Below are 14,011 nucleotides of genomic sequence, written 5' to 3'. Positions count from 1 at the left end.
TATAGAGGCCAGGTTGGCCCACATACCATGTTCCAGGATAGCCAGGGCTACATAATAGAGAAATCCCATCTGAAAACGAACAACAAAACAAAATGACATTCTGCTTGTGTGACAGTGTGAATAACCGTGGCACAATAATCCTCTTGACCCTGATGTCCTCATGTACAGTGTGGGGCCTGCATAATTCCCAGCGATCATTGGGAATCTGCTTGAGATGCAATATTTATAATGTTAGTAATAAACATGTACTAAGAATTTCTGGCATGGAGATTATTTTCTTCCAACTTGAGGAAAGAAACAACACTGTCTGAACCCTGCTAGACCAATGGAGAGAGGAGGAAAGTGATTCTCTGCAAGAAGGTTGGTCTTTAGTCTCAATCTAAGAAGGTTCAAGAGGGCAGGGACAGAGAGCAGAGGGATCATCACATGATATCAGGGTCCAGGTGAGATGTCATGAACCTTTTAGCTGGCCCTCAAAAGCAGGAGGAGAAACACATTTACTCTCTCTTTGTGGGTGACATTCTTAATGATTGTATTCATTTCTTACCCTCAATAAGACTATCATTCCCCCCATGTATCTTCGCCACTTAGGAATGCAAATTCTTGGACTCTGTCCTAGCCCTACTGACTTGGCAACCTGGGGTGTTGGGCCTCCCAAATTCACTCTAGAGGGTGTGTTTCATCTTAAGCTTGAGATTCCTTGCTCTAAGCCGAGGTTAAGGCTCCTGCCTATAGCTACGATACAAGGTTAGTCATGTGTGCCTCTCTTCTCACCCACACTGATCCCTCTTCAGCATTTGACTCTTGTCAGTTTTCTGACGTCTGGGCTAATTCTCCCACCTTCTCTCTACCTGACAGTTTTTCTCCCCCTAGTCTTTGTTTGGCTCTTATTTTCTTTAAACTTCTTCAGGATCTTTCCTGAGCCCCTCTCTTCTCACCATTGTTGAGGGATTCCATCTGTTACGCCAACTCTTGTTTTCCCTGCTTTTCCATCTTCTCTTTATCTTCTGCCTCATAGAGCTCAACCAATCCATCCTCAGCTGAGCACCGTACAGGTTTTACCAGCCCAAAGCTGCTCTTCTGAGTCTCTCAGCATTTACAACTAGTTCTCAAAGGATAGTGTAAAGTCATTCTCACATCCTCCTGGTGTTCTGCTTTTCTGAATTCAGCCCTCCTGCCAAATCAAGTCCTGTTGATTCGCCCTCCACAAATCTCTGTAGTTGCTCCCTTCCCCTCAAGCCTGTTGTCTTACTTGGCTTCTCATCCTCTCTTACCTTTGAATTTATGATAATTTACGACTGCCTTCACCTTCCTCCAATTCCTCCCAACTCAGTATTTTCTCAAAACATATATCTGAGGAGTAAAACGACTCCTGCTTTCTTAGAGAGATCCCTTGCTGCTTGCCAGACAACTCAGCCACCTCCAGGCTCTGTACTTCACCCAGTCATTTCTTAGCCCTGGCTTCTCCATTTCAGTCATTTTTGCTGATCAAAATCTGCCTGCGGCCATCCGTGTACTGGAAGAAGGAACCTCTTTTCTCCTGGATCTCTCAGTTGGAAGACCTCCTGTACTTCCTCCCATTTCTATAATGATTTGAGCACCTTACTTTTTTGTTTGTTTGTTTGTTTGTTTGTTTTTCGAGACAGGGTTTCTCTGTGTAGACTTGGCTGTGCTGGACTCGATTTGTAGACCAGGCTGGCCCAGAAAGTCACAGGGATCCGCCTCTGCCTCTCTGAGTGCTACCTGAATCTCTATCCCTTCCTCTAATCATCTGGCATGACAAGGATATCTCTTCCCTCAACATCACCTGTAGCACATAGTAGGCTCTCAGCAATGGCTTGCTATATTGATCTGACTGTGTTGAAATGGAGCAACAGTTTAGGCAGCAGCAAAATGATGATATGAGCATCTGTGGGGACAGGAGCCTGACAGGTCGTCAGCAGTTTGTCTCTAGGGTCAGTGCTGGCCACATTCTTTGGAGAGATGGTTGGCTGAAGAGTATTAACTTGCAGGATGGAAAGATAGTTTCCTAGACATCCAAATCAGCCACTTTTTACTCTCTACACCCCGCCATCTCTCTCCCAAGAAGGCCCGTGTTTGAGATCTCTTTCCCCTTTATTAGCTGTGTTTGTTGGAGCACTCCTCAGCTGCAGCTTCCTTAGGTCTCCTCTCTTCCCCTCTTTGTTTATTTCCTTGTCACCGGCTCTCTCTGACTGTGTTGTAAACAGAGCCAGTGACTGTCAGCCTGGGGCTTGAGCAGTGAACCCATCACATGCCCGCTCTAGAATCCTGTGAAGGGCCCTCCCTGCTGCTCAAAAGCAGCTCTGGGCACTGGCCCAAACTAGCCAGAAGGTTGTGCTCCTGACCACCCGAATGGAACTTTACAGACAGAAGCATCACATGCCACCTTCTCTCTACTCCTCTGAACCTCTCTTTTGATCCTGTTCTTGACAGCACAGGCCCCTGATAGCTCATTGTCCAAGTGGCACAGGGAATAGTGTGGGTTTCCTCTGCATAGGGTGACAAAGGACACTGAGCACTTCCTGTCTAAAACCCATCTATTCTAATATCTTCCTTGTCCTTGAGAAAGTTGGAGCTGTGCCTGACATGGATTGCCTGGCTATTCTAAATCCTAAGTCTAAATGGCTTTTCCTAGTTATGGAAGGGGAGAGGGATAACCTTGAAGCTAGGCCAGGAATGTGGGGTTGGATTTCCTCCTTCTCCATGTCTCCAAGCCAATGCTCCTGCCTTGGTGGGATCCTCAGCAGAAAGGCAGACCACCGTCTCTCTCCCAGGTTGCTGACCTCAGCCACCCCCTTCTGCTCTCTGCTCCTGGCTGAACTTGCAGAGCGCCCAGTGCTTGTGTTCAAGCCATCAACAGAGAGCCACACAGGCGCTGCCATCCTGCTGGAGCCGGCGGTCCTCCCCCAACTGCGTGGCTGCGCATCATCTGTCAGAGTGCCCCTCTCCCCTCCCTCTGCCTCCCCGCCCCCTCCTCTGCGCTCGCTCACTCGCTCGCTGGCTCGTTTGCTCTTTCCCTTTTCATGAGATGCAAAGCCTGGCGCAAAGCAGAGCTCTCGGAGCAGCATGTTGCAGGGGCTCTTCTAGGGGTCCGAGGTGAGGAGGCCACGGCCCACCACCCTCACCCATGTACCAGGAGAAGGCTGACTCTGTCACTCAGGGCTTCACCGAGCCATGCCCAGCTGGGGCCGACACCAGCCACATCTTTCCAGCTGCGCTGCCCATTACCAGACAGGTAAGAGAAAGCGGCTATTTCTCACAGGGAGCCAGATGGATCCCCAAACAGGCCAGAGAGAATCAAGACAGACAACAGAGAGCAGAAAGGCACTTCCCTCTGTCACAATCTCCACTTATTTTCTCTCAGAGCTCCTCGCAGCAGGGCAAGCCTGCCACTCTGGTCCAGAGCAAGGATTCGGAATACCCTGTTCTTCCTACTTAGCAGAAGATGAACCGTATATATGCTCTTTCTTTTCTTTTCTTTCTCTTTAAATTTCTTTCTTCCTTTTCTCGTTTTTTTTTTTTTATCTGTCTCCACCTCAACTCCCCAGGACCCCCGAAGTCTGCTTTCTGTCAGACAAGGATCCTGTTCTGTTTCTGGCTTCCAATTTCCTGGGGTGGGGATGTCCCTAAAAATGCTGTCAGTTTTCTGGACGGTGCCACAGGCTTCTTATTTTTAGTTTCATTCATGTCTTGCTCAGCTGTTGTTTGGAACGGGGGTCGCCCGGCACAGCAGCCTGGCTGCGCATAGCATCTGTCTTGTTTCTAGTCAGCCAAGCAGGTCGGCTGCTGGTGAACTAACAGTAGTGACACATTCCGATGCAAAGGGACTCACAATGACAATGAGTCTGAGGGAGATTAAAATGCATCGGAGGGTACCAATTCCTAAGTGGCAAGTTAAGGGCACATATACCAGCTACAGGAGGTGATAGGTCCCTGGCGTGGTAGCTGGTGATTCTTCTTTTTTTTGGGGGGGAGGGGTTGTGTTGGGGGGAGGAGCATGCTGCATTGGGGAGGGTGTTAGTTCTTCTTTCTGTTAGAACTGCTTGACGTCCATCCGTTGTCTGACCATGTACTGAAAATCAGGCTCTCGGGTCTCAGTGCCCTCTGAATTTGGGAGGCTTCTATCTGCAGCAAGGCAGGAAAGCTTAACCTAGCCTGAAACTTGGCTTAAGTCGGGACCACTTGTTCTGGCAGATTAGAGGGTACAGGGGGTGGGCTGGGGAATTGAGGGTGTGATAACTATTCATGAGGTCACATTAGTGATTTGGAAAAGACAGACATCTAAAAACAGGCTACACTGTGTTGTCCTGAAGGCAGCTCTTATTATCCTTTTGGAAACCACCACAGCCCACGAGCTATCCACGAAGCAGTCCAGTCCATATCTCGGCACTGACAGGCCAAGGTGAGTGCTCCTGACTGTCAGAACCTCTTCGTTTTATTTTATTCCTATTAATATTTTTTAAATGTAGTGCCTGGATTAACCACTTTTCCTGTTGCTACGATAAAATGCCTGGCAAGAGCAACTTGAAGGAAGCGTTTATTTTGGCTCACGGTTTCAGGGTGCACAGCCCACTATGATGAGGAAGGCACAGCAGCAGGGATGTGAGGCCGCTGGTTACACTGTATTTGCCGTAGACAGCAGAGTGTCGCCATGTTCTGTTTGGGACACCAGCCCATCAAATGGTGCCACCCACAGTTAGAGTTGGTTTTTCGACCTCAGTTCATCCCATGCAGACGTGTCCAGAGGTTTATCTCCTAGATTTTAGATCTTGCCAAGTTGATAATTTATCATTCATTACAGTGACGAGCACACAAAAGGAAGCTGGAAGGGTATTTAGATTCCGTGTTAAACCTCCTGCTTATGGCGGCAAAGCCTTTCTGTCATGGGTCAGTGAGCTCTGACCTGGAGATACAATCTTAGCCACCATGGCCTTATGACGACTGCCAGGTACTCTTAGCAGAGATGCTGGCCAACCAGTTAAGCAGAATGTGCTTTATGAAGCCCCTCTTCCCAAAACTGTGGATCTCAATGACGGGGCAACAGGTGACCATGAAGACAGTGTGCTGGTGGAAAAAACCGCTGGCGACCCTGGATTGCAGACTTGACTTTGGTAATCTGAAAAATGGGAGCAATCACAAGTGCTCAGTTATTTTCTGAAGTTTTTTTTTTTTTGTGTGTGTGTGTGTGTGTGAGCCTCGGCTAAAAGGGGTATGATAAAACAGCCTCCTGTGATGAAGACGCACTGAGAAACGCTGCTAGGAACTTTCCCTTCGTTGTGAGGCGTAATCTCCAACTTCTTGGGAGATAAGATAAGGCTCAATGAGGTTAAAAACCATGATCAGGTTCGGCTGAGAAGGGCAAGCACTTTATAAGTCTCGACTGTGTTGCACAAGTGAAAGATCTGTGATGTGCTCATGACTTCGCAGCTACCGCTACCTTTCCTGACTTACTGAGATGGAGGTCAGGGCCTCATTCATGCTGGCCTAGCGCTCTACCTGAGTGAGCTACCTCCTTAGAGGTAAAATAGCTTTCCTGTGAGTCCTAGCACAGGCTCCCTATTTTGTGGTTTCTCACACCTTCTTCACCCAAACGCCTACATCACTGGGGAATGCTCTGCTCTAGAACTAGGTTGAGATTGTCCACTATCCAGAAATTCCAGCCCTCTCCTTGGGGGTCTTTGAAAACTGCTGCAGTTTCCAATAGCCTCTTGCAGTTTTCAGGAAGAGGTTCTAGAAGGAAGAGTGTCTTGGAAAAGGTTTAAGGTGGTTTTCTTGTCAAGGGCTTGCCTGTCTAGGCAGAGGGTCAGTGAGAATTTGCTTGGTATCCCTGTACATTGAGGCACACCCACACAGCCCCGTCCCTCCTCCCATCCCCTGTGCCATCACTAATGTGAGCCAGGCATCTGCCTGGAAGTGAGGCAGGGAGAACACTCATTTCCCAGAGGGCTCTGGATTCAGGAGCACATCCAGAGGGCCACCCCTCTGCAGGGTCCCAGTGTGGACAGCAGTATTTCCTGTGGCTATAGCTGTGCCCAATACCTCCATGTCGTATTCCAGGTTCCGATGGCTGTGGATTTCCCCTCTGCTGATCCAGGTGGCTGGCTAGGATGATACTGGAAGGGAGGACAGGAAAGCCATTGCCTGAAGCCAGCAAAACAGAGGGTTAGAAAGAGATTATTTTATATTCCGTGTGTGTGTGTGTTTTAGCAGCCTCTGCTTACAGCTGTGGACACTGATAGTGAATGGTGAGGCTTTTGTTACTTTCTAAGAAGGGAAAGAAAATGATAACCTGGGAGCGATAGAAAGGAGGACAGAGTGATGTTCCAGCTGTGGCAGTGACTTCTGCCCATGGGCCTGGGAAGCCAGGAGCTCTCTTTTCTCATGCCTGGCCCCACTGTGCTCTTCACGACCGCAGCCTCCATCCCATTCCCATTTGGTCTTGGGCCTCTGCCTTGTCTGGTGGGATGCTTGCTATGGGCCTGTATGCTTTCTTGAGAATGAATAATTTCTAATCCATGTCTGCTTTGACATTTTCGTGAGTTCTTGTACAGTTGGCCTTGTTTTGGTAACTTTAATTTCACAGATTAAGAGAGCAAGATCCTAGGAAAAGCTGAATCTGACATGAATAGGCAGAATGAGAACTTGAACCCCTATCAGCGATGTCAGAAAGCCTGTAGCATTTTTTTTTTCCTGACTCCCGTGTTGGCCAGCTTCCTGCTCCAGACCAAGACAGGGGTCTCTCTTGCCTTACTACTCACAGGCTCAGGCCATTTTGGTACTGCAGCATTTTCTTGGTTTCAGGAGCCATGCTAAGTTTGAGGGAGGTACAGGTGGAAATATTTTTTTACCTATGTAAGGTACGTAGGCAACACAATGTGCTCACATGTGACACATCGCTTGGCATAAACAGTATGTATATTGAGTATCACTTGAATGAAGGAATAAGTAAGTAAACACATTTCTGTGTCCTTGATGAACTTAGGGTCTTACAAGGCAAGAAATGTAGCTAGCCACCTCCTTGCCCTGTGCCAGGTAGACAGATATTCCCAGGAGCCTCAGGGGTTTGGAGGGTACTTGCTACACTGAGTTGGGCAAAGGGGGGGTTCCTCAAGTTCGGTTTGAGGGATGAGTTTGGTTAGTAAAGTCAAGAGAATTGTAGGCAGGTGGACTGAGCAAATAAAGTCTAGGAACACAGAACCCTGTGCTGAGTGAGTGAGCACTGCAGGGTGTTGGAGTTCAAAGCTCAAGCAAGGGGAGTTCCCAAGGGAGGCAAGACCCAGGTCAGAGGGAATTTATTTAGTAACATTTTTTTTTTCCTTTTTTAACTATTACAATTTATTCAATTTGTATCCTGGCTGTGCCCCCCTCCCTCATCTTATCCTCATCCCTCCCTCTTCTTCCCCATGCCCCTCCCCTAGTCCACTGATAGGGGAGGCCCTTCTCCCCTTCTATTTTACCCTGGCCTATCAGATCTCATCAGGACTGGTTGCATTGTCTTCCTCTGTGGACTGGCAAGGCTGCACCCCCAAGGGGGTGGTGATCAGGGAGCCTGTCACTGAGTTCATGCCAGAAAGTCCCTGCTCCCCTTTACTAAGGACCCACTTGGAGACTGAGTCTATAGGCCATATCTGAGTTGGGGTTTTAGGTCCTCTCCATGCATTCTTGGTTGGGGTATCATTCTCTTCAGGGCCCCCAGGGGTTTATTAATGTTTTCATTAAACTTGAACTTTGTGCTTAAGCTAGGAGGAGAAGGGAACATAATCATATTTGGAACTTAAGCATACAATTATGGCTACAAAATAGAACTGAGTTTAAGGCCACAGACTGGGTTGCAGAGAGCAGATGCTGTGAGGACATTAGTTGGGTCCATGAGGACATGAGTCAGGGTAATGGCAGTTGGGATGCAAGGCAGGAGATAGATTTGAAAACTAGGAAAGAAATTTAATCAGCATGATTTGATAATTGGCTAAAGACAGGAGCTGAGAGAAAAGGAGTTACCTCTAATTACGTCTCTATTTTTGGCTTGAGTTACACAGTAGAGGGTGCTATCAAAACCTGATCTCACCAATGCCAGAGGGAGCCAAGGGCTATGTGGGTAGGAGGGGGATGGCAGGAGGGGATGACAGCTAATATAGGTCAGGAAAAGGGAAATGTGTTGTCCTTGGGTTGTAGGTATATATTTGTATTTGTTGTGCCTGTGGGCTACCAAAGGACTGTCTTTGGTAGTACATGGGTTAGAGGTGCCAGAGTCAGTACACCTAAAGGCAGTGAGGATGAGATTACCCAGGCAGCATGCAATAGCAGCGGGACAGGAAGTCAAGGTTAGAAACAAAGCCTCATGAGATGGGTAGAGGAGGAGCCAGCTGAAAAGCCAAGGAGAAGGGCTGCCAGAAGATCGTTAAACATCCAACCAGTGCTCATATTTTTTTCTCATCAAATTTTAATCATTTTTTGAACAGAATTGGGACATTATATAAGGTGTATTGCATTTTTTTAAAAAAAAAATACATTGCATTTAATGTGTATTGCATTTTTTTTTAAATGAACATTGAAAAATTATGGTCCAAGAAATGGGATTGTATAACTGTGTCTTCCAATTCTGTGCCATTTTCTCATTGTTCCTAGTTTTAGGTGCCCCAAGGAGCATTTGCAGACTTAGGCACCAAAGCCTCTGTGGTTCGATTTTAAAATTCCTTTCTAGACACACTTAGAATTGGGAGTACAGAGACAAGAAAATAAAAAGGATAGAAAGAAGAAAAGCCTGCAGTGAGTAGTTAGGAGACAAATGGACACCCAAGAGAGACAAAAAAAGAACAAGAAAGGCGACAAAGACCAGAGGCTCTTGCAACCTCACAGATGTATTATCTTATATATTTTTGTATTGCCTTGGTGAGCAAGCGATAAAACGAGTCTTTAAATAATAAGAACATTCTATTTCTATGGCACCTTTCCCCAAATAGCCTAGTAGATAGCTGAACAGACAGCTGCTAGGTAATTCCCCTGTGTCAAGCAGGGAAGTAGTAGGACTCTAATTCCCATCTACAGTTGGTGAAGTATTGTTGACAAAGCTGACGCTTCCCCATTAAGGGCCACTTGCTACCTGTCAAGCACTGTGGAAAAAGCCCTTTGCCATTACCTCACGCAACCCCTGGTAAAAGCCTGAGATATTGGTGTGGTAGTTGTCTTTATTATATCCCACAGTGATTATGACACCCAGAATGAGTCACTGGCCCACAGTCATAAGTCTGGAAAGTAATATTCCTGTGATGGAAACTTTGGACTGTCAAATCTACCGGACTTTCCCTCAGTTCTCTATTTTCTCCACTAAATTAATAATCTTAGGTTTGTTTTTTTTTTTTTTTTTTTTTTGTATATACTTGCTCACTGTCAAAATTCTGTTTAAACGAAAGCCACGATCACCTCCAAATATAATAACAGAAGGCCTTGTGCTGGAACTTATAAAGTACTCACAGAATTTTTCACTTTTTTTTTTTTTTATATTCACCCTGGAAAATAGACATGGCAGGTGTGTTCATTTGAGTTTTATGATGAGAATTTTGGGAATGTGAGAGTGTTGAGACAAAGATGATTTTTAGCTCCTCATCCTCTTGTCTCCCCTTCTCAAGGGCCGGTCTTATGGGTGAGTATCACCATACTTGGCTCAGAGGGAAAATTAAAGTTCAAGAATTCTTAGTCTTGTTCGTTGGCGAGCACAGTACTAATGCAGGTGGTCAGTGGTGCAGAGCTAGTTAACGAGAGCGATACACAATGACCCTTTGTTCTGTACTTCAGTTTTCCTGTAGACCCACCTCATGGGTTCTCAGTGTTAGCTACTGACCTTCTCCCTGACCCCCTGACACCCCTTGGGGGAGCCCAGGAAGGTCATTACAAGTTAAATATCTGGATGCTTGAGCTGATGGACAGGAGATGGGGCTGCTAAAGCTCAGAGGGATGAACGTGAGATGCATGTTTTAATGTAGAAATTTTGGGTCCGGTGTCCTCTTTCTGTCCTGCCCTTCCCTGTGTCCTTCTAATCTCCATGGAAACCCCAAATCAATGCAGCATATGTTGATTCAGATTTCTACTGTTACTAGGAAGCTGAGCGGTGGCAATTGCTTTTAAAAGATTTGTGGAAGAGCTTGAGCGCGCTGACCAGAATTCAAATCTGATATCCAAATGATTTTTATTGAAAGCTTTGGATATGGTGCTATCCTAGGTGGTATGTTGATTAAATAAATACACAGCAGGCATTTGGCAATGAACCTCTTTTTTCTGTTGTGGCTTTTAAAAATATTATAGTGCAGATTTGGATTCCTTTTATCTTCAATTTAATTATATTCTTGGGCCTGGGTGGCAATGCCAGGTGCTCCCTTTGCTCCTGATTAATTCTGCCTTGCACAGATCAGGCTGCTGGGACAGTTTATAAAAAAAAAAAAAAAACTTTATATTTGCGCTACTGTCCCCCAAAGCTATCAGCATTCTGATGACTTCAGTCCTGACCAGGAGACTGCAGAGGTCTTAACACATTTCTGCCATAAGAAAGGCTTGGTGATTTAATCTCCTCCCCCAGCACCCCCGTTTTTTTCAAGAATTTAAAATAAGGGCTGGCAAGATGGCACTTGTCACCAGCCTAGATGGCCTGGGTTTGATTCCTGAGACCTCCATGGTGGAAGGAAAGAACTAACTCCTGCAACTTGCCCTCTGACCTCCACATATGTGCTCCCCCCAATAAATGAATAAAATGGAGAACTCATGAATGGGAGTTAGCCAGAGTATGGAACATCTATACCATACGAAGCACTGAGAGGTGGGAGAGGGGCTGTCTTCCTGGAGTGGAAATCAGTTTGGGAGAATTGGAAACCACAAGTGGAATGGCTCGACTAGACTGTGATGGAGGCTTTCACAAGGCAAGGTGGTGGGACAGGGATAGACGGGCTCCTCTCACTGAAGTCATTCTGAAAGAGCTCAGAAGGGGAGCTTTTATCTCAGAGGACAGGGATTGGCCAAGGAGCCGGGAGCTAAGAGGCAGATATAGAGTAGGACAATCTGCATGGGGGAGCAGGTGCATGGGCGTGTATGTATGTATTTGAGAGAGCAATAAAACCAGACAGAGAAGCAGGACCAGCTTATTGTCAGGCAAATAGAGGAGCTGCAACGGAGCCCATCAAAGATTATTATACCGATGATCTGCTTATGGCGTCTGTTCAGTGGGTAACTGAGGTTTGTGGGTGGGCGGGGGAGGACTGGGGCAGGGAGATCTGTGCTGAATAACCTCTGTGCCAGTGGATGGGAGGGGGGTGGTGGTGAAGCTAAGGAATAATTCAGAAACACAATGATCAGATTGGAACACTGATTTAACAAGAGGAATGAAGGAGATGCCAGAAATATCTGCACTTGTTACCCCAGGGCTGAGGGTGCAGTGATGTCACAGGCAAACAGAGGGAGCCCTGCGGGAAGGAGGGGAGGGCTGAGAGCAAGGTTGCTGGGGATACCTGGAGCCTGTGGGCCTGAGGTGCACAGAGCTGTACAGCAGAGCCCTGTTAGCGCAGCTCTAATTCCAGAGAGGTGCAGACTGGCCTGTGCTTGGTAAGGTAGTTCCCAAGGAGGTGGGGGGGGGTGCTGTAAAATGGAAAGAGCAGAGGAGGTCCTGGGTCACCCACAGAACCAGATCAGAGCTGATCATCACAGCTTGCCTGGGGAAAACCAGAAGCTGGGGCCCGTTTTCAGCCAGGATGTCAGGAACAGTAGCAATAAAAGCTGGACATTATGGGCCATGGCTCTCAGCCCGGGGAACACAGAGTCCAAGTGGGTGAATTCTGGCCTCCTAGAACTGTAAACTTCTTGTGTTTTTCTGCCTCCTTCATCCAGGAAAGAAACTCATTGGAGGATGCTTAACTTTGAAGCCAGCTTAATTTTTTTTTTCCTCTGGAGATCTGGTTGTTGTCTTGAGACAGGGTCCTTCCTCTGTTGCCCAGGCTGGTCTAGATCTTGTGGTTCTTCTGTCGCAGCCTTCCCAGGATTGAAAGGACACCTGATTTCCCTCAGGATATCTTCACATAGCTGTCTCTTCGGAAGCTTATGGTAGAGCTCTCCCGAGGACAGGACTACCTTAGGTTTGCGCTTCTCAGAGTGGGTGTTCTATGCTTCCACATTAGCGTTCAGGAATGTTTGGTAGAAACTTTTGGACTGGTTTTGATTTTCTTCTTTTCCTAATGTTTTCCATGTCCCTATTCTCTTACCCTTCTGTTCTTTCTACTTTTGTCCTTTCCTTTGAAACTTTACCAATTACGGTATCTTTTGGGAAAGATACTGTAATTCAGCTTATTGATTGAATTATTTCTCTGAGGCTAATTGAAGACTCCAATATCTGGCTAGTATTGATAGGCTCCTGACTCAGACTCAGGCCCATCTGTAGCCCCATCCCCTCTCTCTGGTGTTTTTTTCTTTCTGGATATCTGGACAACAGGAAACTCTGGGAAAACCTTGCCCCGTATTAGTCCTGGGGGCGGGGGGAAGAGTCCACTAATGACATCACCTTTGTGTGAGAGGGAGGGACATGCCAGGACCACCTTAGACAGCAGGCACCAGCTCTGCTCTTGATAAATGACTCGTCTCTGTTTTTTCACCTGTGAAAGGGGCTGATGAGAATGCTGTCTTTGGAAATGTGTTGGGATTGTTAAATTAACTGGAGTGCAATGCCAGGCACAGTGGCTTCTACATACAAAATGACCCTTAAATATTAGCTCTATGAACTCATCTTTGGATGTAAACAGGTCTTGGGTGAGAGACGTATGTATTCATGGAATTTTTTTTTCTTCTGGTACAAAATACCAGGAAAGGATCTAGAAAGCAAAAAATTCTCTTTCAGCTTGCCTTTGATTTCTAGCTAGCATCATGTTTCAAGACATCTTACTTGGTAACGTGAAGTTGCCTTTGCTCACAGACAAATGGTGTGGACATTGTTGGGGAGAGGCGGTGAGTCACTGTGGCGCCATCAGGGTTTCCGTCTCCTCTCTGCGCCAGGCAGTGAATGATTGCAGCACATTAATTTCTCTGTCAGAACCTGGGTTATGCACCAATAGATACGCCCAGAGACCGTGTCCCAGCACATGACGGGAGCAAAAGCTCTGTTGTCAGAGTCATAAGACAGATCCTGGTCCTTGTGTTGCCACTGCGTGTCGGGTCACTTCGACAAAGAAACTTTATCACATGTAGCCTCAGCTTTCTCTTCTGTGGCATGGGCATAATGAGCTTCCTGACTGTGGTACATGGGACTGTTGAATGACAGAAGGTGAAATGTTTTATGCTTGGTTTGTGACTGTGGGGCTGGTTCAGACTGTTCTTGAACTCCTCATCCTATTGCCTCAGACTCGTGGGTGCTGTACCATCAACCTAGGTTTGCTTTAAACACTTAAAAGGGGTTAAATGAGCTGGGCCTGTTGGCAATAGGCCTATAATCCTAGCTATTCGGGAGCCTAAGATAGAAAGATAGCAGTTTCAAAGCCTTCCTGAGCTACAGAGTGAGTTTAAAGCCAGCCTTTAAACAAAACAAAACAAAACAAACAACAAACAACAAAAACAAAACAACAAAAAACCATCAGAAGAGGGGCTGGGAATATAGCTCAGTGGCAGAGCACTTGCCTAGCAAATGTAACATATGCAAGGCCCTCGGTTCAGTCCTCAGCACTGACCAACAAGTCAAATAAATGGGATCAGTTACTTTAATTATAAAGCCACCCCTTTCTATGGAATTGTCCTCTAACTTCTGGCTTTAGAAATGACATGCCAGAAATGTCAGGTGTATTTGGAGCCAGTTCCTGAACCGACATGGAGATGGCCTGAGAGACTCAGAGTGTAATGAAAAAGAGAAGGCAAGCTTTATCTCAGATGGGTTTGCAGACTTTAGCATGTGTCGGAATTCCCAGGCACGCTGGGTCCCACACGTAAGTTTCTGCCACCGAAGGTCTCTGCATGGGGCCTGAGCCATGCC

At 46.6% G+C, this 14,011-nt stretch overlaps 1 protein-coding gene across 2 annotated transcripts in view; it reads left to right on the top strand.

Moving 5' to 3' along the window:
* The first annotated feature begins 3,045 nt into the window (after positions 1-3,045).
* Positions 3,046-14,011, top strand: part of Rgs8 (regulator of G protein signaling 8) — a 41,391-nt gene continuing 30,425 nt past the window's right edge. The window contains exon 1 of one of the 2 annotated variants that reach the window (XM_055624587.1): positions 3,046-3,256. In XM_055624587.1, coding sequence (XP_055480562.1) covers positions 3,149-3,256 — 108 coding nt within the window. In that variant the 5' untranslated portion in view covers positions 3,046-3,148. Of the gene's footprint in view, positions 3,257-4,362; positions 4,424-14,011 lie in introns of those variants that run through there. The other variant, XM_055624589.1, reaches the window with a different exon arrangement.

The sequence above is a fragment of the Psammomys obesus genome, unplaced genomic scaffold, assembly GCF_907164565.1.
Source record: "Psammomys obesus unplaced genomic scaffold, mPsaObe1.curated_primary_1811, whole genome shotgun sequence".
NCBI classification, from domain to species: Eukaryota; Metazoa; Chordata; class Mammalia; order Rodentia; family Muridae; genus Psammomys; species Psammomys obesus.
Note: the sequence above shows the minus strand (reverse complement) of the source record. Positions and strands in the feature narration are given on the sequence as shown.